At 38.4% G+C, this 24,995-nt stretch overlaps 1 protein-coding gene across 1 annotated transcript in view; it reads left to right on the top strand.

Annotated features, from left to right (window-relative positions):
* Nucleotides 1–24,995, top strand: part of LOC127804927 (probable ubiquitin conjugation factor E4) — a 39,472-nt gene that overhangs the window by 8,425 nt on the left and 6,052 nt on the right. The window contains exons 2-8 of the mRNA XM_052342031.1: nucleotides 19,453–19,657; nucleotides 19,872–20,023; nucleotides 20,130–20,427; nucleotides 20,563–20,715; nucleotides 21,758–21,961; nucleotides 22,249–22,361; nucleotides 22,474–22,588. Coding sequence (XP_052197991.1) covers nucleotides 19,453–19,657; nucleotides 19,872–20,023; nucleotides 20,130–20,427; nucleotides 20,563–20,715; nucleotides 21,758–21,961; nucleotides 22,249–22,361; nucleotides 22,474–22,588 — 1,240 coding nt within the window. The remainder of the gene's footprint in view (nucleotides 1–19,452; nucleotides 19,658–19,871; nucleotides 20,024–20,129; nucleotides 20,428–20,562; nucleotides 20,716–21,757; nucleotides 21,962–22,248; nucleotides 22,362–22,473; nucleotides 22,589–24,995) is intronic.

Raw genomic sequence — 24,995 nt, 5'->3', positions numbered from 1 at the left:
ATGCATCTGCCTCTTACAACCCAAGGAGTGGCATAGGTGGTTAGCCTTGGCTCAATGGTGGTACAATACTACCCACCACTCCTCAATTAAAATGACCCCACTTGAGTCCTTGTTTGGGTACAAGCCGCCTATTCTATCTACAATGGGGGAAGGATCTAATGTGGCTTCAATAGACAATTATTTGTAGCAAAAGAGGAAAGTGACCCAACAGCTGAAGCAAGAGTTAGTTTCGGCTCAGAATCGAATGAAGCAGTTTGCCGATAGGAGGAGAAGTGAAAGAGAGTTTGAAGTAGGGAACGAGGTGTATCTAAGGTTGAGGTACCCTCACCTGAAGTCTTATCACCTAGGGAAAGACAACCAAGCTCAGTCCCAAGTACTATGGACCATTTCACATAGAAGCTAAGGTGGGGAAGGGGCATATCGCCTACGACTACCTGCAGGGTCACTAATTCACCCTATATTTTATGTTTCACTCCTAAAAAGGTCAGTTGGGGAACAACCAGTGAAGTCTGCATTGCCTACCCTTCCTAAAGAGGCTAGCCAGACAGTGGAACTAGAAGCTATTTTGAAGAGAAGGGTTGTATATAGGCATGGAGCTCCTCTCATTCAAGTATTGGTCAGGTGGCATGATAGATCATCGAATGACAACACCTGGGAGTACTTCCCAGATCTTCTCAGGCAATTCCTTAGAACTGCTGGCCTCCTTAGCATTTCTTGAGGACAAGAAAATGATTAAGGAGGGGGGAAATGTCACAAGAAGGGCCCTTACCATAGCACATTTTAATTTTTGTTACTTTTACTGTTGTAATTCTAATGTAGAGGTAGTTATTGCCATGTGCAAGGAAGTTAGGGGAATATCAAGTTTGTTAGGGTGGAGGGCCCACCCTGGCAGGAGAATCTTTCCTCCCAAACGCTAGTGTATATTCTCCCATCCTAGGAATGAATGGAACGAACGAAAATATCAGAATTCTGCAATACCTCTCTTCTTTCTGTTCTCTCTTGTTCTTCCTCATTCTTCTCTCTTTTTTTTTCTGTTTCGGTGTTTGATCCTTCTAATTCGATATGAATTAGAAGGGAAGGCATTGTCAGGCTCAGGTCGTGGTTTCCCATGTGTGGTAGGGTTTGTTACAGTGGTCACATCACTGCTTGTCCTTCTCTTGATTTCTTGACAAAGTATCCACCTGTTTGATAGTAGCAAGAGCAGAGTTTTGATGACATAAGATGGAGTATGTTTGTTAGGTAAGCATCACCTTATGCCTGCCCTCTTCTCTCCTTACCTCAACAAACACTTCTCTAAGTGTAGGTGAGGGTTTAGTACCCAATAGTCTTCCATGAACTTCATCCAAATCAGAGTTAAGACCATTGAGGAAATCAAAGACACAATTCTTTTCTAACATTTTATTATATTTTGTGGTATCAGTTGAATACTCCCAATTAACATTGTAGAATAAATCCATCTCATGCCATAACTCAATCGAAAACGTTATAGTATTCTGTAACATTCAGATTACCTTGTCTGGTTGTATGAATAGCTGATCTGATCTCAAAACATTGAGAGGTATTCTCCAAATCTGAGTACTTCTTTGATGGCATCTCAAATCTCTTTTGTCGTCTTGTAGAAGAGATAGGTTCTACCAATCCTTGGCTCCCTTGGATCTATTGAGTTGATAAGCCATGCCATAATAGTTGAGTTTTTTACTTCCCAAGTGCCATAATTTGCTGCTGTGTTTGGTGGAGTAGGAATTGCTCTTGTCAAAGGTATCCATCTTTTCCTTTCCCTTTGATTACAAGCAATACCGATTGAAACCATTCTCTAAAATTACTTCTATTTAACTTATGTTGAGTAATCTATAGAGGATGGTTATCAACAGGGTTTATAGAAAAATTTGGCTGAGAATGAGTGTTGAAACCGAGAACTAATATGGCACAAGAATCACTCAAATGTTCTCACTGAAACCAATCACAACACAAGATTAAAACAAAAAGTAAATAATCGAAATGAATTGAAAAGAGAAACAAGAAAGCAAACCACAATGTAGCACACCCGATTTACCCTTGTTCATGGCATAGAAATGGCACTACATCCAGCACTCCAAGAAGAGAACAATCCACTAAAACCTTTGGAAATCAGTACAAGAATCCCTCTCACTCGCCTTCCCTTACCTCTCGAATACAATCCTCTCTTGAAGACTCCAAGAACTATTCTATCACAACTCTCTCTCTTCTCACTGCACTCGAACACAAGAGAATGAAATGAAAAGTATGATTGATGATCTTCATCTGGCCTCCGCACCTTTCTATTTATAAACTAGAGAGGCACCTTTCTATTTATAAACTAGAGAGGCGGATATTCCTAGGGGAAATAACCGACTGTTACAAAGTCTAAACTACCCCTATTAATTACAGTTTATTACATTTAAGTCCTGCAATCTAACTGCCACTTGATCATCTTTATTTTTTCTCTGATTTCTTCTAGACTTCCAGTCCAACATCTCGGGCAAAACATCACAATGAAGATTAGGAGAACTCGTGGCTGAGGCTTGGGTTTGGTAGGGTTTCGGCCATAATTTTGTAATCAGCCTAGACCTTGAGATCTAGGTGACCAGGATTTTGCTTTGATATCATGAAATAAGCTAATCTCTTTAAAGCTTACTTGAAAATTTATTGAATCCGAGTAGAGATATTTATACAAGGAAAAGGATCTATTCTATCTCCTAGAAAACAAGAACAAATTCAAATTTAGATAAAAGTAACTAATATTAAAAAATGCTGGAATTTATCTTCTGAATTTAAGCTTGAATCTTTCTTTTGAATCTTGGAGCTTTATCTTATCTTCAAGGCTTCTTTATCTTATCCAACCACCTTATCCTTTCCTTTTCAAACTTGAACACCCAATCTCGTCCAACAGAAACTAAACTAGCCTTTAGCTCAGCCATCCTTTGACGATAACATGGAAGCTGAATCAAATCTGAGGAAGCTACTTTAGACCTTCTGTAAGGCAAACTAGCAAGGGCATTTAGCACAGCATTCGCTTGTCTAAGAGAGTATACTAACTCCAACCTTTATGTTGATCCAAAGAGTGGTAATCCTTTATAACAGAGCTGACTTGCCTCTATTCCTGCCTGCCTACCTTATTCCCAGTAGGGATTCTCAAACTCAACTTTTTCCCAGTTTCTTGAAGATGCCCATGAAAAGGCTATCTTAACTGCTACTCAGCAGCAGCCACAGACTAAGCCTTACCAGAGCAAACTCTGGTTCCCAGAATTCTAATTTCAGAATCACGAGCAATTACACCAACAGCCATATTGTAATTCCTGAAAGCAGCATGAAAGAAAATTTTACAAAATCTTCCTGAAGAGGCTTTGGTATGTGACAAGTAAAGGGGTTTCTAGAATGCTTATTGACGACTGAAATAACTAGCTATATGTTCAGCCCATAAATATCTGAGCTGATTTAATAGCATAATGCCATCAATATCCTTATTGTCAAAATGCTTTCTATTCCTCTGAGTCCAAGTCATATTGCAAATTTAAGAACAATGGTAAAATAACCATATGAGTTGACTGCAAAACATATTGCAAATTTAACCAATAATCATTCAATACACATGAGGGTGAGCGTTGGTAGGAATAGTGGTAAGGTTGCTTCTTTGCAATTGAGAGGTCATGGATTTGAGTTGTGGAAAAAGCCCCCTGGAAAAAAGGCAAAGGAAAAACTGCATACAAAAGTGACCCTCCTTGACCCTCACAAAACAGGGAGCCTCATGCATTGGGGGTACCCTTTTTTAGGGATCCAATATACAAGATTCCTTTGGATTTGGGATCCCCATCCTTGACCATCATGAGGTTTCCAATGATATTCTGAGGTGGAGCTTTTATGGAGAAGCACATTATGAAACCATTAGGGGTGTGTTTAGTTGTGGAAAATATTTTCTTTTTATTATGTTTCTTTTTGAGTTATGCAACTAAGAAGGAGAACTTGAACCTTTTTGGATTTTTGTGTTGGAATTACTCGTGAGGAGGATATGCATTTATGTTTTGTTGAAATGTTTGCCTAAGGATTAGACACGGTAGAGTAAGGTCGGTTGGAAGGTGCTAGAATAAGTCTTCTAGGAGTCTGTTAGTTAGGGGTATATTTGTAACTATAGACGGTCAAGAGTGTCCTTGTAATTCCCGCCCTCTATAGTCTATAAATAGAAGGGTTCGGGGGGTCTCATCTCTCATTCTATTTTGCGATCTATCTTGTGGAAAGAGAATGTGCGTGAGAGTAAAGGGTTTTACTTTGTAATCTCTGGGTAGTGCAACTTGGTAATAGGGTTAAGAGAGAGTCAACAGTGCATGTAATATTTGTTTTCCGGTTTCAAGATAGTGAAGAGCAAAGTCATACCAGTTTAGATGTAGGTTCTCCTTCAAGGAGTTTCGAACTAGGATAAATTCTGTCTTGTGTGTGAGTGCTTTGATTTTGTGTTAATTCTTGTATTCCTATTTCTGTTCTAAGTTGTGAGTGAGAGATTGTGTTTGTCTTGAGAGGAAATCGAGTGTGTGTTGGTGAGAATTATTACAATAATTTTGTATCAGAGCCATCGTCCTTCCCACATTCAAGATTTCAAGAAAGGAGGCGCAATCTAGTAGGCAATCATGGCTTCCATTCCTTCCTCTTCTAGACACGACATAGAGAAATTCAACAGGCAAAATGACTTTGCCCTCTAGAAGATGAAGATGAGTACACTCCTTGGCAATCTTGGCCTTGAGGAGGCACTAGAAGGAGAAGCTAAGATGTTCAAGAACTACACGATAGAACAAAAGAAGGAGATCATCAAGAAGGCATACAACACGTTGATCCTAAGCCTCGGTGACAAAGTTCTAAGGGAGGTGTCCAAGATGAAGATTGCTGCGAAAATATGGCTCAAGTTGGAGAGCCTATACATAATGAAATTCCTGTCTAGCCGCCTCTACCTTAAAGCCAGGTTCTTTACGTTTAAAATGCAAGACGACTAGAAATTACAAGATCATATTGATGAGTTTAATAAACTCTGCCTTGATCTTGAGAATATAGATGTAAAGTATGAGGATGAAGATAAGGCATTAGTCTTACTTCATTCTCTTCCTAGGACTAATGAGACTTTTGTTGACATTTTAAAGCATGGTAGAGATACATTATCTTTAGATGATGTTATAGGAGCCCTAAACATGAAAGAATTATAGAATAAGGTAGAAGGAAAATCATCCCCAGGAGATGCCCTTATTGTTAAGAACAAAAATGATAGAAAAGATAATAGAGGAAGAGGTAGGTCGAGGTCTAAGTCAAAATCTAGAAAAAGACCTATTAGATGTTATCATTGTCATGAGGAGGGCCACATTAAAAGAAATTGTCCCAAGAAAAGAAAAGATCATCAAGAGAAATCTATTGATGGAGGTAGTGTTTGCGAATTTGGGTATGACAGTGCAAATGCACTGATTGCCTCTGGAAAAACCGAGGGTAAAGATTGGATCATGGACTCTGGTTGTTCATACCATATGTCCTCTAAAAGACATTGATTCTAGAATTATCAAGAAATTAATGGGGGGGGGGGGGGGAAGGTCTTGCTAGGAAATAATTATGAATGCAAGGTATTGGGGATTGGAGATATAAGACTTAAAATGAATGATGGATCATTTAGAATCCTAACAACAGTAAGGCATGTTCCAGAACTTAGAGAAATTTAATCTCTCTTGGTGAACTGGATAGATATGGTCTTAACTTTAGGGGTAATGGTGGAGTCTTGAAAGTCTCAAAGGATTCCCTAATATGTATGAAAACAGTACTTCAGAATGGTATTTACATTTTGCAAGCAACCACTTTATGTGGGGAAGCTGCAGTGGCCAGCAATAGTGCCCAGATGCATGCCAAATTGTGGCATTTAAGAATGTCACATATTAGTGAGCAAGGGCTTAAGGAGCTGGCCAAACAAGGCATTCTGGGAAATAGGCAGATTGCAAGACTCGAAAAATGTGAGATCTGCATTTATGGAAAGACTGCCAAAGTTAAATTTAGTAAGAAAGCAATCCATTCTTCCAAATCTCCATGAGATTACATCCACTTAGATCTTTGGGGACCATCTCAAGCCCAAACTCATGGAGGCTCTAGGTATTTCTTATCTATTGTTGATGACTATTCTAGGATGGTGTAGGTATATGTCTTGAAGGCTAAGGATCAAACCTTTGAAGCCTTTTAAGGCATGGAAAAAGATGGTAGAAAACCAAATGGGGAAGTCTATCAAAACCATTAGGATCAATAATGGGTTAGAATTCTGTAACATAGAATTTACACAAATGTGTAAAGAAAGTGGGATAGTTAGGCTCTTGACAGCCCTAGGAAACCCAAAACAGAATGGGTTGGCTGAAAGGATGAACAAAACTCTATTGGAAAGAGTGAGATGCGTGTTATTATTTCATGCAAAGCTGCCTAAATCTTTCCGGGGGGAGGTTGTATCAACTGCAGCATATGTGATAAATAGATCACTATCTGCTGCAATTGAGTTTAAGACTCCTTATGAAAGATGGTCAAGCCACAAACCATTCTTAGACCACCTTAGAGTATTCAGGTGTCTTGCCTATGCTCATGTAAAACAAGGCAAGTTAGAACCTAGGGCTAAGAAATGCCTATTTGTAGGATATTCCACTGGAGTTAAAGGTTATAAGCTGTGGAACATTGAGGAAGAAGGGCCTAAGACTATTGTCACAAGAGATGTGACATTTGATGAAGGATCAACCATGGAATTATCAAATACAAAAGTCCAGCCAACCTTAGGAGAAGATTCCAAGGTTATAGGTATAGAAGTCCAAGAAACAGTACTTGAAAATGCCCAGGAAGACTCATTTGAACAAGATTCGACCCAATATGATGAAAATGAGGAAGAGAGTGATGTCGACTCTAGTCTAGGTGACCAGCCTGATACCTCTAGGTACAGTGTAGCTAGGAATAGACAACAAAGGAGTAGGAGGCCACCTCTTAGATATGGATTTTTAGATCTGGTGTCATATGCATTGTCAAGTGCATCCGAAATTGTAGGAGAAGAGCCTCTCACCTTTGAGGAGGCAGTGTCATCAAAGGATGCAGAATTATGAAAAGAAGTTATGAAAGCTGAAATAGAATCCTTGAGGAAGAATCAGACATGGATATTAATTGATAGACCTCAAGGACAACGGGTAGTAAGCTGTAAATGGCTCTATAAGATCAAGGAGGGTGCTGGGAGCAATCCAAAACCTAGGTACAAGGCTAGGTTAGTTGCTAGAGGATTCACCCAAGTCCCAGGTATAGACTTCAATGAGGTTTTCTCACCAGTTGTGAAACATACCTCAATTAGAGTGCTGCTTGCTATAACAACTCACTTAAACTTAAAATTAGAACAAATGGATGTTACCTAAGCCTTTCTAGATGGAGACCTAGAGTGCTGCTTGCTATAACAACCCACTTAAACTTAAAATTAGAACAAATGGATGTTACCTAAGCCTTTCTCCATGGAGACCTAGAGGAGAGGATATTAATGAAACAACCTAAATGTTTTGAATCTAGAGGAAAGGTGGAGAAGGTATGTTTGCTTAAGAAGTCACTCTATGGACTTAAGCAATCACCAAGACAATGGTATAGGAAATTCGACTAGGTAATGTTAAACCAAGGATATAGAAGGAGTTCCTATGATAGCTGTGTTTATTTTAAACATATATTAGCTAGTGTTTCAATCTTCTTACTCCTTTATGTAGATGACATGCTCATAGCAAGTCAATCTAAGAAAGAAATCCAGCAATTAAAGCTGAAATTGAAGTCAAAATTTGAGATGAAGGAGCTAGGGGAAGCCAAGAAAATTCTAGGGATAGAAATTTTCAAAAATAAACAGCATAGAAAGTTATACCTTTCCCAAAAATCCTATCTAGAAAAGATAATCAAAAAGGTTTGGTATGTCAGATGCAAAAGCAGTTCATATGCCATTTGCTCAGCATTTTAAACTATCCTTTGAACAATCTCCAAAAGATGAAGAAAGTATGAAGGAAATGATTAATATTCCTTTCTCTAGTGTTGTGGGTAGTCTAATGTATAGCATGGTGTGCACAAGGTCTGATTTGGCTCACGCAATGAGTATTGTGAGCAGATTTATGGCAAATCTTGGCAAAGCACATTGGAATGCAGTTAAGTGGGTGTTTAGGTATGTGAAAGGGTCTAGCAGCATGGTATTGTCCTATGGTGGAGCAAATATAGGAGAATCAGCCAGCATCCTAGGGTATTCGGATGTTGATTATGCTGCTGATTTAGATAAAAGAAGATCCACAATTAGGTATGTGTTTAAGTTGTGGAATTCTACTATCAGTTGGAAATCAAGCCTCCAACACGTGGTGGCTTTATCAACAATTGAAGCTGAATATATAGCAGTTTCAGAGGCAATTAAAGAAGTAATGTGGCTGAAAGGCTTAACTAGTGAACTCCTAGGTTCTATAGTGCATGCCACTTTGATGTGCGATAGTCAAAGTGTCATACATTTGTCTAAAAACCAAGCTCACAATGAAATGACAAAACATATAGATGTGCATCACCATTTTATTAGGGAAATATTGGATAAAAAGGAAAATTTTCTAATAAAAGTTGTAGGTGATGATAATGTTGCAGATATTTTCACAAAGGCAGTTCCTACGGCAAAACTGAAGCATTGTTTGAAGTTGCTACATATGATTGAAGAGGCTGGGAAAGATGATCAAGTTAGGTATGGTTTGTACGCAGGTGGCTATCCTGGAGCAGTCAAATCTTATGCAAATGGTGGAGAATTTGTTGAAATGTTTGCCTAAGGATTAGACACGATAGAGTAAGGTTGGTTAGAAGGTGTTAGAATAAGTCTTCTAGAAGTCTGTTAGTTAGGGGTATATTTTTAACTGCATGCGATCAAAAGTGTCCTTGTAATTCCCGCCCTCTATAGTCTATAAATAGAAGGGTTCGAGGGGTCTCATCTCTCATTTTGTTGTGCGATCTATCTTGTGAAAAGAGAATGTACTGTGTACGTGCGTGAGAGTAAAGGGTCTTACTTTGTAATCTCCAAGTAGTGCAGCTTGGTAATAAGGCTGAGAGAGAGTCAACAGTGCATGTAATCTTTGTTTTCCGATTTCAAGATAGTGAAGAGCAAAGTCATATCTGTCTGGATATAGGTTCTCCTTCAAGGAGTTCCAAACTAGGATAAATTCTCTATCTTGTGTGTGAGTGCTTTGATTCTGTGTTAATTCTTGTATTCTTATTTCTGTTCTAAATCGTGAGTGAGAGATTGTGTTTGTCTTGAGAGGAAATTGAGTGTGTTGGCGAGAATTATTACAACATGTTTTTTTATTTGTCAGCTTTCTTTAATCAAAGATATTGCGGGACCCAATTGAACCATTCATAGTTGACCCTTTATGCTGTTGAAGTTTTGCATTGAGTACATTCTAGAAGATCATGAAGAATTAGAAGAAACCGGTTAATTAGATTGGCGATATAATCTACAATTGAGTTAGTTAGGTTATTTTCTAATTAAATCTGTTATGATTAGGAGCTCTTTTGACAACTCAATCAATGTTTTGAAATGCCAATTCTGTCAACTCTTCACCTGAAATCAATCTAACCAATAGAAATAATAAACAGAAAACAAGAACAGAATTTAAATGAATGAAAACCAGAAACAATCAAACTACAAACCAAACAATAGGCGCAAGATATATCCTGGTTCAGATTGCTTTAAAACAACCCTACATCCAGTCTTGAAATCACCCCGAGAGTAGTCTTGATTTATTCATAAACCGAACAAAACAACAGTGCTTCCTTAATTGAGTACACTCACATTATTCTCTCCAAGATTACAAAGCTATATTCTAATCACATAGCCTTTCTCTCAGAGAATATACAAGCACTCGACATATTTTCTCATTACAAATAGAAAATGAGAACACTGCTTCACTTGCTACCCCTTGCCCTCTATTTATAATAGTGGACGGATACCCCAATGAAGACTTTAAAATATTTATAGTTTAAACCCCCAACTTATCACTAATTACAGTTTGGGTTTCAACTTCTATTTAATACTTCATTGGCCCTCAAATACAATGCTATAGTTGATCTTATTAACCTATACTCTAGACAACATTTTAACAAAATCAGTTATGTAAGGGTAGTATAGACATTGTGTTGGTTTTTTAACCACCCTTGTATTTACCACCCAAATCCTTTATAAATTGAGGGCATGGGCAGTTAGGAGATATCATCATTCATCTTATTCTTTGATTGTGTACGAATGAAGTAAACTTGGAGAGAGGAAATGCTAGAGCTGTTAGTTCTTTGTAATCTCCGTAGAGGATTGTACTCGTGAGCGAGATAGAGAGGGTTTCTTGTGTACTTATTCTTGATTGGATTTCTAGTGGAATTGCTCTCGGACTGAGGCTAGATGTAGGGTTGTTTCCGCAGCCTGAACCAGGATAAATCCTTGTCTCTTTTGTGGTTTGATTGTTTCTTTCCTTTATTCTCTTACTGATTTATATACTGCTTTTCATTTTTGTTGTGTTTGATATCGAGTCGGAGTGTGTGTGAGATTGGCATTGAATAGAGAATATTCTAGTACTCCTAATCTTAAGAGATTGGTATAAGAGCCTGGAACTCATTCAAGAATTGTCAAGAACCCTAGAAATCGATAGGATTTTTCCCTACCATGGCTTCCGCGGCCTCTGCTGCCCGATATGACATAGAGAAGTTCGATGGAACTATTGACTTGGGGCTTTGGAGAATAGAATGAAAGCTTTGTTGGGTAATCTAGGGTTAGATGAAACCTTAGAAACTAAAACGAAATTGCCCGAAATCATCACTAATGAACAAAAAAAGGAAATCAGTGATCGTAGGAAAGAAATCAACAAGAAAGCTTATAATACCCTAATCTTGAGTTTAGGAGACAAAGTCCCAAGTGAAGAGTCTAAAATGGAATCAGCAGAGGCATTATTGTCAAAATTAGAAAGTCTTTATATGACAAAATCACTTTCAAGTAGGCTGTACTTGAAGGCTAAGTTTTTTACATTCTAAATGCAAGAAGGGCATAAACTGCAAAGTCATATTGATGATTTCAATAAACTATGTCTTGATTTGGATAACATAAATATAAAATATGATAAAGAAGATAAGGCTTTTGTATTATTGCATTCTTTACCTAGGTCATATGAAACTTTTGTTGATATTTTAAAACATGGTAGGGACACATTATCCCTAGAAGATGTAATTGGGGCTCTTAACTTTAAGGAGTTGCAACAGAAAGTAGAAGGAAAGGCTGCTGGAGATGTCCTGACTGTTAGAAGTAGGGCTGAAAAGAGAAAGTTTAAGTCTAGGGGGAAGTCTAGGTCCAAGTCTAGGAATGGTAGGAAACAAATTAAATATTATCACTGCCATGAAGAGGGTCAAATAAAGAAAAACTGCCCTAGGAGAAAGAAATAATTTCAAGAAAGATCAAAATTGAAATTTCATCCTCCCTATGTGAGTATGACTATGATAGTGTAGATGCATTGGTTGCATCTTGCCAAGGAGATAATGTGTGGGTTTTAGACTCAGGTTGTTCATTTCACATGACACCCCATAGAGAATGGTTCCTTAACTATAGAGATATTGGTGGTGGAAAGGTGATCCTAGAAAATAACTATGAGTGGAATATTAAGGGAGTAGGAGACATAAAATTAAGAATGCATGATGGATTGGTTAAAACACTTAATTCTGTTAGGTATGTTCCAGATTTGAAAAGGAATTTGATTTTCCTAGGAGAGTTGGATAAGAGTGGCTATTCCTATAGAGGGGATGGTGGAGTCTTAAAGGTATCTAAGGGAGCTCTTATATACATGAAGGCTGTCTTTCACAATGGTATTTATGTGCCTGCAAGCAACCACTTTAATTGGTGAGGCAGCTATAGGTGAAAACTGAACCTATGAAAATACAAAATTGTGGCATTATAGGATGGCTCACGTAGGTGAGCACGACCTTAGGGAATTGTCCAAACAAGGTATCCTAGGGGCTGAAAATGTAATAGAATTGGACCAATGTGAAACATGTATTTTTGATAAGTCTTCTAAGGTAAAATTCCCTAAGAAAGCAAACCACATATCTAAAGCCCCTTTAGAATATATTCATTCAGATTTGTGGGGCCCTAGTCAATCTTTAACACATGGTGGGGCAAGGTATTTTTTGTCAATCATAGATGACTTCTCTAGGATGGTTTGGGTATATGTATTAAAATCAAAAGATGGAACTTTTGAAGCATTTAAAACCTGGAAAACCTTAATAGAGAATAAAAAAGCTATGAAAATCAAGGTCATAAGGATAGATAATGGACTTGAGTTTTGCAACAAAGAATTTTCCCAAATGTGTAAAGAGAATGGCATCCTTAAGCATTTAACAGTCCCGGGTAACTCTAAGCAAAATGACCTAGTTGAGAGAATGAATAGAACCCTACTAGAGTGGGTGAGATGCATGTTAATCCATGCTAGGTTATCAAAATCATTTTGGGGAGAAGTTGTTACAACAACTGCCTATGTTATTAATACTTCACCTTTGGCCGCAATAGGGTTTAAAACACCCTATGAAGTATGGAATAGCTATAAGCCAAACTTAGAGCATCTAAGGGTATTTGGTTGCATTGCTTATACACATGTTAAGCAAGGGAAATTGGAGCCTAGAGCCAAAAGGTGTCTATTTATAGGTTATCCAACTGGGTGTCATCACTCCAAGGATTCATAAGGATAGATTAGTAAATATAATAGGAGTTTTCATGCATTGTACAATAATTGTAATTTCCTTTTGTATTTTTTGTTATAGGGCCTTGTCCTTAACTATAGGCAGTTAGGCTATTTGTTGTATTGCACACGGGTGCCTGTGGGAGGTTGTGAGGCTATATATAAGCCACAACTAAGAATGAGAAATTATGTTTTGAATTGATAAACAAATATCTAATTTCTCTCTAGAATTCTGTCCTATTCTCCCTCTCATTTCCCTCTACAACTTTCCCTCATTTCTCTCTAATTTCTTCCCCCCATTTTTGTCCAATTTCCCTCTCCAATCATTCTGTTCTTAGTCTTACCTCTCCAATTTATGACAAATTGGTATCAGAGCCAACGATTCTCGATTGTGATTTCGACGAACTCGTAGCAATATGGTTCGAATGATAAAATTCTGGCAGTGGTCTAAACTGGTGGTTCTCGGCTCTTGATAGGTGAGTGCAAGCAACAATTTCGATCAGATTCTGAGGAATCAAGGGACGGGTCATAACCAAGAGAGCAAAACAACTCTTAGTTCGCGATTGGTGACCAGAGGTGAGCTAATCGTTTTCTGCAGGAACTCAGGCGGCCTTCAGCAATTGACGCATATTAGGAAGTCGACGACAGGAAGCAAGTTCTTGCTCGACAGCTGAACATCAGCGAGTTGCTGGTCATAGGCGGTTTTAGCAAATTAGAGCGGAGGCGATTTCGACCTAGACAGACGATGATTGGGTGAGGCGAGCAAGCAAGTCCGACCTAGACGGTGATAAGCTATTTTGGGTGAGGCAAGTGCAAATTCAATCAGATGCGTTGCTGGTGCTGCCGCTTTGATCAGTCGGCGATTTCGAACCAGGCAGTGAAGCGAATCTCGATGACTTCTTAAACCCATCACAATTGTTATCAAATTTCGAAAATTCAAGTTCCAGTAGCCGATCCGTTGAGCCTCGACTGTGGTTTCAATTCGATTTAAGGGAAGTAGAGACTGATCGAGTCATAGGAGTAATCTGGGCTTTCAGTTCAAATTGTGCAAAATTCCTTAGCCGCGACAAAAACGAGGGACTTCGGTTGCTACAATTGCGATTCAAGAAGGCGGGAGGTTAATTCTTGATTGTGCATCTTGACATCTTTACAGTTGATCAAGGGAGGCGAGCAGCCCGGGTGATTCCAGTGTGCAATTTTGACTATTCTAGTGAAGTTTGGCGTTCGAGATAGAGAAGCAACCAGGTGATTTCTGGTTGAATCTTGGAATTAATTCCGACGCAAGAGGAAAGGAGTGTCGGCTGAAATAGAGGCTTGGAAATTTGAAGGTGACTAGGCTAACTGGCTTCGATAGTGCTTTCGACGACTCATACAACAAGTTCCAGAGCCAAATTTTGTGACTCGATTGTGAAATCTAGTAATCTTGCAAAGTGGAAGTGCGAAGTAGATCCTAGTGAATTTCGACAATTCCGACAGATCCGAGTTGAAGGCCAGGGTAATCAATTTCAGTGATTAGAAGTCCAACAACTAATAGCAGCGAATCAGTGAAGAGAATTCCATAAGAGGTGATTCCAATCAAATTCTAGGCTGCGAGTTAAGGGAAACAAAGGTTAATTTTGGCTTTGAATTTTGGTTAACTTGTTTGAAGAAGAGCGGTACGTATAGAATCCCTACCCCTTGGTCTTTGAAGTGTCATGTTCGTGAGATGTCGACCATGGGGAACAATGCACACATGAAACAAATGGGGTCTCAATTGCAATAGAAGAAGGCTACACTTTCAGTTGGAGGTAGAAATCATGAGGATTTTTGCCAAAATCACGAGATAGGGGAAAAGAAATTTGATAATAAGTCCAACCGATTGGATAAGGAAACAAGGAAAGTGATACACGAATTGTGCGTAGAATGAGGTTGTGTGCTATGAGAGCAGCTGCGAGAGCTTGCAAGGATGTTGACTAAGACGTATAACGTTAGCTTTCCCGTTGAATTCTTTGATAAACTGAGAAGGAATCTTTTAGATGATTATCGCGGAAGTTCTAACCAGGAGGAGTCCCTTTAAATGGGGCAGCCTAAGGAGAGGTTTGGAGATCGGGGCTTATCTAATGTGGTGCAAGAGTTCAATAAAATTAGGCAGGTAGGGTTGGTGATGGAGTACCAATTGGGGTTTGAAGAGTTGATGGCCTTAAATGCTCAATCATAACTCCTATTTGACAGAGGCCTATTTCGTTTCAAGCTTCATAATTGGCTTGAACAAAGAGTTAAGGCCAATGGTGACAGTGCTTCAGCCCAGGACTCTCAAGCATGTTGCTGATAGTACCAGTTTCCATGAATTAACGTTGGAAGCATTGAAGAAGAAACAGAGAGATAGGGATGCTGATGGAACAACATGGGATTAGGCAAATCTAATTGAAGGACCATCCATCGGTGCTGATGATCATGTTGGAGCATTTCCTCAAATTTTGGACTTATCGAAATCTGAGAAACAATCAAATTTGGAACAAAACATGGATCCATTAGATAAGTTGATTATAAAACAAGTTGGAGCTAAGAATGGCAATGCTTGTAACATCTATCCTAGGTGGGGTCAAGATTGTGAAGGTCCACATGTAGTTGAAGAAGGTTTGATTGAACAATTAGAAGCTGAACAATCTTATATTGGCTCTACGGAAACTGATCCTAAGGCTAATGAACTTGGACCAGCATTAAGGAAGAAGCTGGATGTTGAGAAAAGGCATTCTTTCGATGGGATTTGGTTCCGAAGCAAGTTGAGCTATCCTTGACTTGCGTTAAAATAGGCAACGAGAAAGTGAAGACAACATTACCTGGAGGAAAGCTAGAAGGGATATAGCGGAAGAAGCCAAAGGTTTTGCCGAAGGGAACAAAACTTCCGCTGTTGTGCTGGTTTTTACTCCCATTGGCAAATCCAAGTTGCTGTCTACTGCATTGAGGGATGAACCGATAGCTGATTATGTTCTTAAAGTGGAGACCAATCTTGATTGGATAGCTATTGTAGGAGGCAGTTGTAGTGGGCTTGAACTCGATCAGGTTGTTTCTATTGAAGCTCTGGGCCAAATTATGTTTGGAATTGATGTTGGAAACCTAAGAACGAAGAAGAAGAGGCCTAGAAGGAGAAAGAAAGAAAAGGGAATAAAACAGATGGAGAAAGCTGGTATTGGATAAGAGCAGTGGCCCAATTGTTGCAAGTTCTTGGGGACAAGAACTCTGTGAAGGAGAGGGGGAAGTTGTCATGACCCCAAGGATTCCTAAGGATAAATTAGTAAATATAATAGGAGTTTTAATGCATTATACAATAATTGTAATTTCCTTTTGTATTTTATGTTATAGGGCCTTGTCCTTAGCTATAGGCAATTAGGCTATTTGTTGTATTGCACATGGGTGCATGTGGGAGGTTGTTAGGCTATATATAAGCCACAACTAAGAATGAGAAATTATGTTTTGAATTGATAAACAAAGATCTGATTTATCTCTAGAATTCTCTCCCATTCTCCCTCTCATTTCCCTATGCAACTCTCCCTCATTTCTCTCTAATTTCTTCCCCCATTTCTGTCCAATTTCCCTCTCCAATCATTTTGTTCTCGGTCTTACCTCTATCGGATCCTTTCTATTCCCAATCCAACCCTAGGCTAAACCCTAGGTTCATGACACTTGGGTTAAGAGATGCAAGTTATGGGCCTTAGAAGAAGGATTGTCAAGGACATTGGTTAGTAGGGATGTAACTTTTAGAGAGGATTATTTCTTAAAAGATGATAAGGTAGAGTTTCAAAAGGATAGGAAGGGGAAAACCAAGATTGTTGAGGTGGAACAAGAAGTCCATGATGCTGCCATGGATAATCCCATGGATTTGACAGCAGATCAGCACACTGACAGTGCTGATTCACCTATGGCTATGGACCAGCATAGTGCTGGTGTTGATTCCCCTTCCAGCTTTCAGCAAAGTGGCAGTGATGATCTCTCAAGTTCTGAGAGGTTCCAGCCTTCTGATAGTGTTGAACCTTCAGGTTTGGATAGTTCTCCTTGTTTAGGAAGGTACAGTGGCAAGGGATAGGCAAAGAAGTGAGGTTAGACCTCCTATAAGGTATGTGTATTCTGATTTAGTCTCCTATGCTCTGTTAAGTGCAGAAGAGATAGATGGAGATGAACCTCTTTCATATGAAGAGGCTATGAGATCAAAGGATTCCAAGCTATGGCTGGATGCCATGAAATCAAAAATGGAATCTCTAAATAAGAATGAGACTTGGGTTTTCATTGATAGACCCTTAAATAAAAAGGTGGTAGGCTGTAAGTGGCTCTTTAAGATGAAAGAGGGGCATGTAAGGAGTAAAAACCTAGATATAAATCTAGGTTAGTTGCAAGGGGATTCACCCAAGTTGTTGGGGTGGATTTTAATGAGGTTTTCTCACCGGTAGTGAGACATACCTCTATTAGAATCTTGCTTGCTATGACTGCCCATTTGGACTTAAGCCTAGAGCAGATGGATGTGACCACTACATTCCTTCATGGTGACTTAGAAGAGGATGTTCTAATGGATCAACCTAAGGGATTTGAGGTTAGGGGTAAGAAGGAGCGAGTTTGCTTGCTAAAGAAGTTCTTATATGGACTTAAGCAGTCCCCTAGGCAGTGGTATAGAAAATTTGATACATTCATAATAAACCAAGGCTTCAAGAGAAGTGCATTTGATTGTTGTGTCTATGTTAAGCATATTTCATCTAAAATCTCTATTTATCTCCTCCTTTATGTGGACGATATGCTAATTACTGGTCAATCAGATGAGAAAATTCATAGGTTAAAGTTGTAATTAAAATCAGCTTTTGAGATGAAGGAGTTAGGAGAGGCTAGAAAGATTTTAAGGATTGAAATAGTAAGAAATAGACAGGAGAGGTTAATCCAGCTATCCCAAAAGGTGTACCTAGAGAAATTGATTAGGAGATTTCAAATGCATGATGCAAAGGAGGTAAATGTTCCCTTTGCACAACATTTTAAGCTATTCCACAACCAATCACCTAGTGATGAAGAGAGTATGAGAGAAATGAACAAGATTCCCTACTCTAGTGTTGTAGGTAGCCTCAAGTATTATATGGTGTGTACTAGGCCGAATTTAACTCATGCTATGAGTGTTGCAAGTAGGTTCATGGCTAATTCGGGTAAGGAGCATTGGGTTGCTGTTTAGTGGATTTTTAGATATCTTAAAGGGTCAATAAACATGGCTTTAGTTTATGGTAGAGCTAGTGTAAAAGATAAGCCTAATATTCTAGGGTTCATTGATGCTGACTGCAGCAGATTTGTACAAAAAGAGGTCATCTATCGGGTATGTATTTAAGCTATAGAATGCAACCATAAGCTGGAAAACTAACTTGCAATCGATAGTGGCTCTCTCAACCACCGAGATTGAGTATATAGCTGTTACAAAAGCTATAAAGGAGGGCCCATGGTTGAGAGGTTTAGTAAGTGAACTCCTAAAGAGAAATGTTAAAGCTATCTTAAAGTGTGATAGCCAAAGTGCTATACACTTGGTTAAAAATCAAACACACCATGAGAGAATAAAACACATTAATGTTAGGTATCACTTTATCAGAGAAGTACTTGAAATGAATGAAATAGATTTGATAAAGGTAGTAGGAGAGGAAAATGCTGCTAATATGTTCACTAAGGCAGTCCCCATGTCTAAATTATATGATTGTTTGAGGCTCTTACATATTTGTATTTGTGAATGATCAGTTTGTTTTGCAGGTCCTAAAGGAGAGTAATTGGTGGAGCCCGGATTCTAGAAGTCACTCATGTAAAATGGTGGAGATTTGTTGAAATTTTGCATTGAGTACATTCTAGAAGATCAGGAAGAATCAAAGGAAACCGGTTAGTTAGATTGGCGATATAACCGGCAATTGAGTTAGTTAGGTTATTTTCTAATTAAATTGGTTATGTAAGGGCAGTATAGACTTTGTGTTGGTTTTTTAACCACCTTTGTATTTACTGTCGAAATCCTTTATAAATAGAGGGCATGGGCAGTCGCGAGATATCATCATTCATCTTATTCTCTGATTGTGTACGAGTGCAGTAAACTTGAAGAGAGGAAAGCCTAGAGCTGTTAGTTCTTTGTAATCTCCATAGAGGATTGTACTCATGAGCGAGATAGAGAGGGTTTCTTGTGTACTGATTCTTGATTGGATTTCTAGTGGAATTGCTCTCAGACCGAGGCTGGATGTAGGGCTGTTTCCGCAGCCTGACCAGGATAAATCCTTGTCTCTTTTGTGGTTTGGTTGTTTCTTTCCCTTATTCTCTTACTGATTTATACACTGCTTTTCATTTCTGTTGTTGTGTTTATATCGAGTGGGAGTGTGTGTGAGATTGGCATTGAATTGAGAAGATCCTAGTGCTCCTAATCCTAACATATGCTATTTTCTCTTGAAACATACTTACTTACATGTTTCATTTTTTTTTTTTGCTTGGACACGTTTCATGGTTTTTCTTATGTTCTTTTTGTATTATCATTTTCTGGTGCTGGGATCCCCCAGAAGATAGTGAAAAAAGTATCAATATATAAGTATTATTGTTTTTGTGGCATCTTTTCACTGATCTTTTGCCTGTTCTGTTTGCTTCTTCAGTATACTATTCTGTAATCTTGTGATGCTTATGAGTGAGTACAATGCTTAATAAGGCTTCTTACATCCATCTCTGTCTTGTTTACCAGCCAGCAGTGCTTCTCTGAAGCATCAACCCGTCGTCCAGCAGATTTATTATCTTCATTCACTACAATCAAAACTGTCATGAATAATCTGTATGATGGCCTGGCTGAAGTTCTTTTATGTCTCCTGAAAAATGCTGAAACTCGTGAAAATGTTCTTGAGTATCTTGGAGAGGTGATAAATAGAAACTCATCGAGAGCACATATACAGGTAAATTTCTGATTGTACGTTGATCAAGATTCAGTTTGATGTATAAGTAATTATGAGTCTTGTTACATCACTTGCTACAAATTGTTCCCATGATGTTTTTGCTAAGTTTTTAGTTAGGAGACCATGTAAAATGATAAGCTTCTTTTCCTGTTAGACCCCCTTACCCTTCCCAATTTTTTGATTCTGACCTTTATGGTATTTAACTTTTGCTCAGGTTGATCCGATATCTTGTGCAAGTTCAGGCATGTTTGTCAATCTTAGTGCTGTTATGCTCCGTCTCTCTGACCCCTTTTTAGATGCAAATTTAACAAAGAGGGACAAAATTGATCCTAAATATGTATTTTACAGTTCTCGTTTGGATTTAAGGTGAGGGTCTTCTTCTTCTTTACCCATTCAGTTTTCCTTGCTATTTTGTTTTGGTCTCCTCCTGTTCTTTTTCTTGATCCTAAATTTTGGTTAACCTTTATGTTAGAGGATTAACTGCTATGCATGCGTCATCAGAAGAAGTTACTGAATGGTTAAATAAAGAAAATCCTGGGGCAACTGATGCCTCTAAGCAAAATGATGGAGAAAATCGGTTTCTACAGTCTCAAGAAGCCACCAGTTCTGGGAGTAATATCAGTGTTCCTTCTCTGCTCCAGAACAAACCCATGTCTGCTTGTAGTGCGAGACCTAAATACACATTTATTTGCGAGTGTTTCTTTATGACTGCAAGGGTGCTGAACTTGGGTCTGTTGAAAGCATTTTCTGACTTCAAGCATCTAGTCCAGGTAATAAGATGCTTTCCATCACATGGATGAACCGAATTTAGTTCCCTTTTCTGCTTCAAGCCTTTTCTTTTAGGAGCTGAATTTATTTCAATAATTTCATATATTGAATATCTCTTGTTTCAATTGAACTTTTAGGATATTTCGAGATGTGAAGATACACTCTCCACTTACAAAGCCATGCAGGGGCAATCACCTTCCCCCCAACTGGAGTCGGATATAGCTCGGTTGGAGAAAGAAATTGAGTTATATTCACAGGAAAAGCTGTGTTATGAAGCTCAGATTCTAAGGGTATGAATTTCTTCCCTCTGTACAGGCATGGGCCTATATGTGGGTTGGTGGTTGGATGTACATGTGGGTACAGGCGTGAGTAAGGGTGTGTTTATATTTCTGTAGTTATTGCCCTGATTAAAATTTGATTTCTGTCTATTCTTTACCTTTTTGATAAACTAAAACTTTTTGCGCTTTTCATTTTTGTAGCTTTAAATTATTTTTGCATGTCCCGCCAGTGAACAGCTGTTGGATGGTTGACATCCAACTTTTTGAGACACCTCTTATATGTCTTTAGAGGTTGTTTCCAATGTCCTCCCTCACATAGTATTTGTTGTGCAGTCTGATAAAGTGAAGGTCACTTGGTTTCAGTGTTTATGCAGGAACCTGGATACTAGCTTCCCTAAATATTTATCTTGTTATATGGATTTCCAACAGGCTAGCAGCAGATTATTTTAGTGGATGGACTAACTCTTTATATGGCTGTGCTCAATGAAGCATGCTAATAATTTAGGAATTCTCTTTTCTGTATTATGAAGTGAGTAATTTTTACATATTTTAATATTTTTAGGGATGCAAAGTATTTTAATTTGCTCTAACAAGTTTCCCTAGCCAAAATAAGGAAAGAACAAAATATGTACATGTATTGGTTTTTTGTGAAGAGAGTAGCAACAGTAATGATGTTTTTTTGTGACTAAAAGGCATTGGTTTGAGATATGGAAACAACTTCTTTGCAAAGCAAAGGCAAGGCTTTAGACAGCAATGACTCTGCTGGCCGTGCAAAGTGGGGACCCCCTTATCATGGATTGAGTAACTTTTATAGTTGGTGCTTATATCCCAAGCTGTGTAAACCTAATACCTTCCTTTTCTTCTCGTCCCTACATTGATAGTATTATACAGACTTCCTGTAAGGACTGAAACTGATTTGCACCCTTCAAGTTCATACGGTCACGTTCCAAGTGATAGCTTCTTGATTCATGGAAATGTCTTTCTGATCTATGAAAGTTAATAAGTTCTCCTGATGTTGGTTACTGACATGTTGCATTCCCTACTGTTTTCTTAGGATGGAGAACTTCTTCAGCTTGCACTATCTTTCTACCGGCTAATGATTGTTTGGTTGGTTGGTCTTGTGGGTGGTTTTAAAATGCCTCTACCTTCAGATTGCCCAATGGAATTTGCATGCATGCCAGAGCACTTCCTGGAAGATGCCATGGAATTGCTTATTTTTGCCTCTCGGATTCCTAAAGCTTTAGATGGTGTTCTTCTGGTACTTAACTGGACATTGAATGGTGATATTAACACACCCAAAAGTGTTGCTAACACACAAAGTATAAGCGAAAAGACACAAATACCCTTTAAAAATGTTACTTATTTTGTATTCTAGATAATTTTTAAGGGTATTTGTGTCTTTTCACTTCAATTTGGTGTGTTAACAACACTATGGGCATGTTAATATCACCATCCCTGCACTTTTATCATGAATTTATCGCTTTCTTAGTGTCTATAAGGTCTTTGACAAATCTAGTTTGTTTTCTTTTGCATCTTTATTGACAGGATGATTTTATGAACTTTATTATCATGTTCATGGCAAGTCCAAGTTACATAAGAAATCCATATCTAAGAGCAAAGATGGTTGAAGTACTGAATTGCTGGATGCCCCGTAGAAGGTTTTTTTGTTTTTACAATTAACAGAGATAGAAAGATCAATTCTCTTTCCTTTCTTTTCCCCAAAGAAGGTTCTCAGCTGAATACTTACTGCCTTAAAACTATTGCCTGCAGTGGTTCATCTGCCACGGCTACTCTATTTGAAGGCCATCAGTTGTCTATGGAGTATCTTGTAAGGAATCTACTGAAGCTTTATGTGGACATTGAGTTCACTGGTTCACACACACAGGTATTATCACCCCAGATATTATCATTTCATCAAAGACAAGCTTCTGCTCCTTTTTGTATTATTCCTAGACTTTTATTGACTGTTTGCCTTTTGTATGGACCTATGCTGCTTCTGCTTCTGCTTCTGCTCGGTTCTTTTCTTCTTTATAATATGCCTTTTGTTCTCATTCAATAAATAGTTCTTAAATTTGCAGTTAGAATCCTTGGGGAACATTTTTCTTCTATTAGCTATTAAAACTTTGCTATTCAATGTCATCTATTCTGAAGCTTTATAGTGGCATTATATAACATTAGTCTTTCAGTTGATTTAAGTACCTGTGTAGAGAGCCCTTAATACCAGGTTTAGGGTGAGGGACACTACTATAAATTTATTATGAAAATATGCATAATATTCTATGCATGAAAAACTTGGTGTTAGTCTGTATTACCATTTTTACCCTATATAGATGAAAGAAATGTTTGAAAAATATAATTTATAGTGGTGTCCTTGGGATGATAATTTGGAAAACTGATCCTCAGGGACACACTTGCACTCAGCACAGATTCCTGAGTCTCACGTGAAATAGGCTACACTGGGTTTTCAGGCTTTCTTTTTAACTCCAAGCATGTTCTTAAGATTATTTACTCAGAAGAAAATGCAATTGGGCTTCCATGTGTTTGGAGAGAGTACTCACATTATCTTTTTTTCTTTCCTTACCATGACAGCATGGTTGTGATATTCCTAAACTAAGGTATTAACAGAGCTTTCATTGTGTCTATGTGTTCAGATTTTGCTTTCATTTGGGAAAAACAAAAACGTGACATGTTGTTTGATAACTATAATTTGTTTTCATTTTGTCTTTGGTTTTTGTTTTTTTTTTCTTTTTCCTCCCCTACCATTTCCACTACTAGCAACTGGAGTCACTGATGACTCTGATGGGAGCTTCTGGTGCGACTCCCATAGGCTCTAGAACTCTCCTGTGTCTGCCAGATGGTCACTGGCGACTCCAATGACGATTGTTTTCATTTTCAAAAATTTTGAAACCCAAAAAATGAAAAGAAGAAAAATTATGTTTTCATGATTTTCATTTTCTTCCCCTCTTACCCTTACCCCCACCCCCACTGCTGGTGATCGAAGCCACTGGCGACTCCAATGACTTTGATCCGGGGGGCGGGCTGGAGGGGAAGAAAATGAAAATCATGAAAACATAAAATTTTCTTCTTTTCATTTTTTTGAGTTTCAAAATTTTTGAAAATGAAAATGTTAGTTTTAGAATTATAGCATAGAAAGGAAGGAGCACACTTTCCTGTTTTTCAGAACTTAATAATGCCTCATTGATACTTGCTGATATATATATACACAAAAGACATAATCCCATGATTTAAGGAGGGGCCATACCTATTACAACTTTCCCTTTAACAACCCTTACAAAAAACTTTCCATAAAACAAGGACGTTCATTCCTTTTACTAACCCTCCACAGCCAAATATCATTACAAATATTCTAATCTAACTTAGGAGTATCTAGAAAAATCTGACTTCAACACTCCTCCTCATGATTTTTCTTGGAGACTCCTAGTTTGACCCTTAAATCTTCAAACCTTCCAGCTGCAAGTGACTTAGTCATAATGTCTGCAAGTTGGTTTTCTGAGCTGCAATGAATCAGCTGCACTTCACCTTCTTTGTCAGCTTGCCTGATGGCATGAAACCTGACATTTATGTGCTTTGTACGCCCATGTTGCACTGGATTTTTAGTCATTGAAATGGCTGATTTATTGTCAACTTAAATGACAGTAGCTTCATGTTGGGTTTGAAACAAATCTGCCAAAACCTTCCTTAACCAAATGGCTTGGTTAGCAGCAGCAGCAGCAGCAGCAGCCATGTACTCTGCTTCTGCAGTTGACTGAGCAATAACATCTTGCTTCCTTGAAACCCATGAAAAAACTCCCGAACCCATAGAAAATACATAACCAGTGGTGCTTTTCATGTCATCAAGGCATCCTGCCCAATCACTATCAGAAAACCCTTGCAACTTTCCATTTTCTGCTGTTATATACCAAATTCCAGAATCATAAGTACCTTTGACATACCTTTGGACTCTTTTAGCTGCCCCTAAATGAACTTGACCAGGTGATTGCATATACCTGGACAACACACTTGCTGCAAACATGATATCTGGTCTTGAAGCAGTTAAATACAAGAGGCTTCCCACCAAACTTCTATAATGGCTAGGATCCACATCTTCACCCTTTTCTGCTTTTGACAGCTTTCCATTTTGAGCCAGAGGTGTAGCAACAGATTCACACCTTTCCATATTAAATTTCTTCAACAAATCAAGTGCATACTTTCTTTGGGAAATGAAGATGCCAGCTGATGATTGGCTAATCTCCATCCCTAGAAAGTAGGTCATAAGCCCCAAGTCTGACATT

This window comes from Diospyros lotus, chromosome 6 (assembly GCF_014633365.1).
Source record: "Diospyros lotus cultivar Yz01 chromosome 6, ASM1463336v1, whole genome shotgun sequence".
Taxonomy (NCBI): Eukaryota; Viridiplantae; Streptophyta; class Magnoliopsida; order Ericales; family Ebenaceae; genus Diospyros; species Diospyros lotus.
Note: the sequence above shows the minus strand (reverse complement) of the source record. Positions and strands in the feature narration are given on the sequence as shown.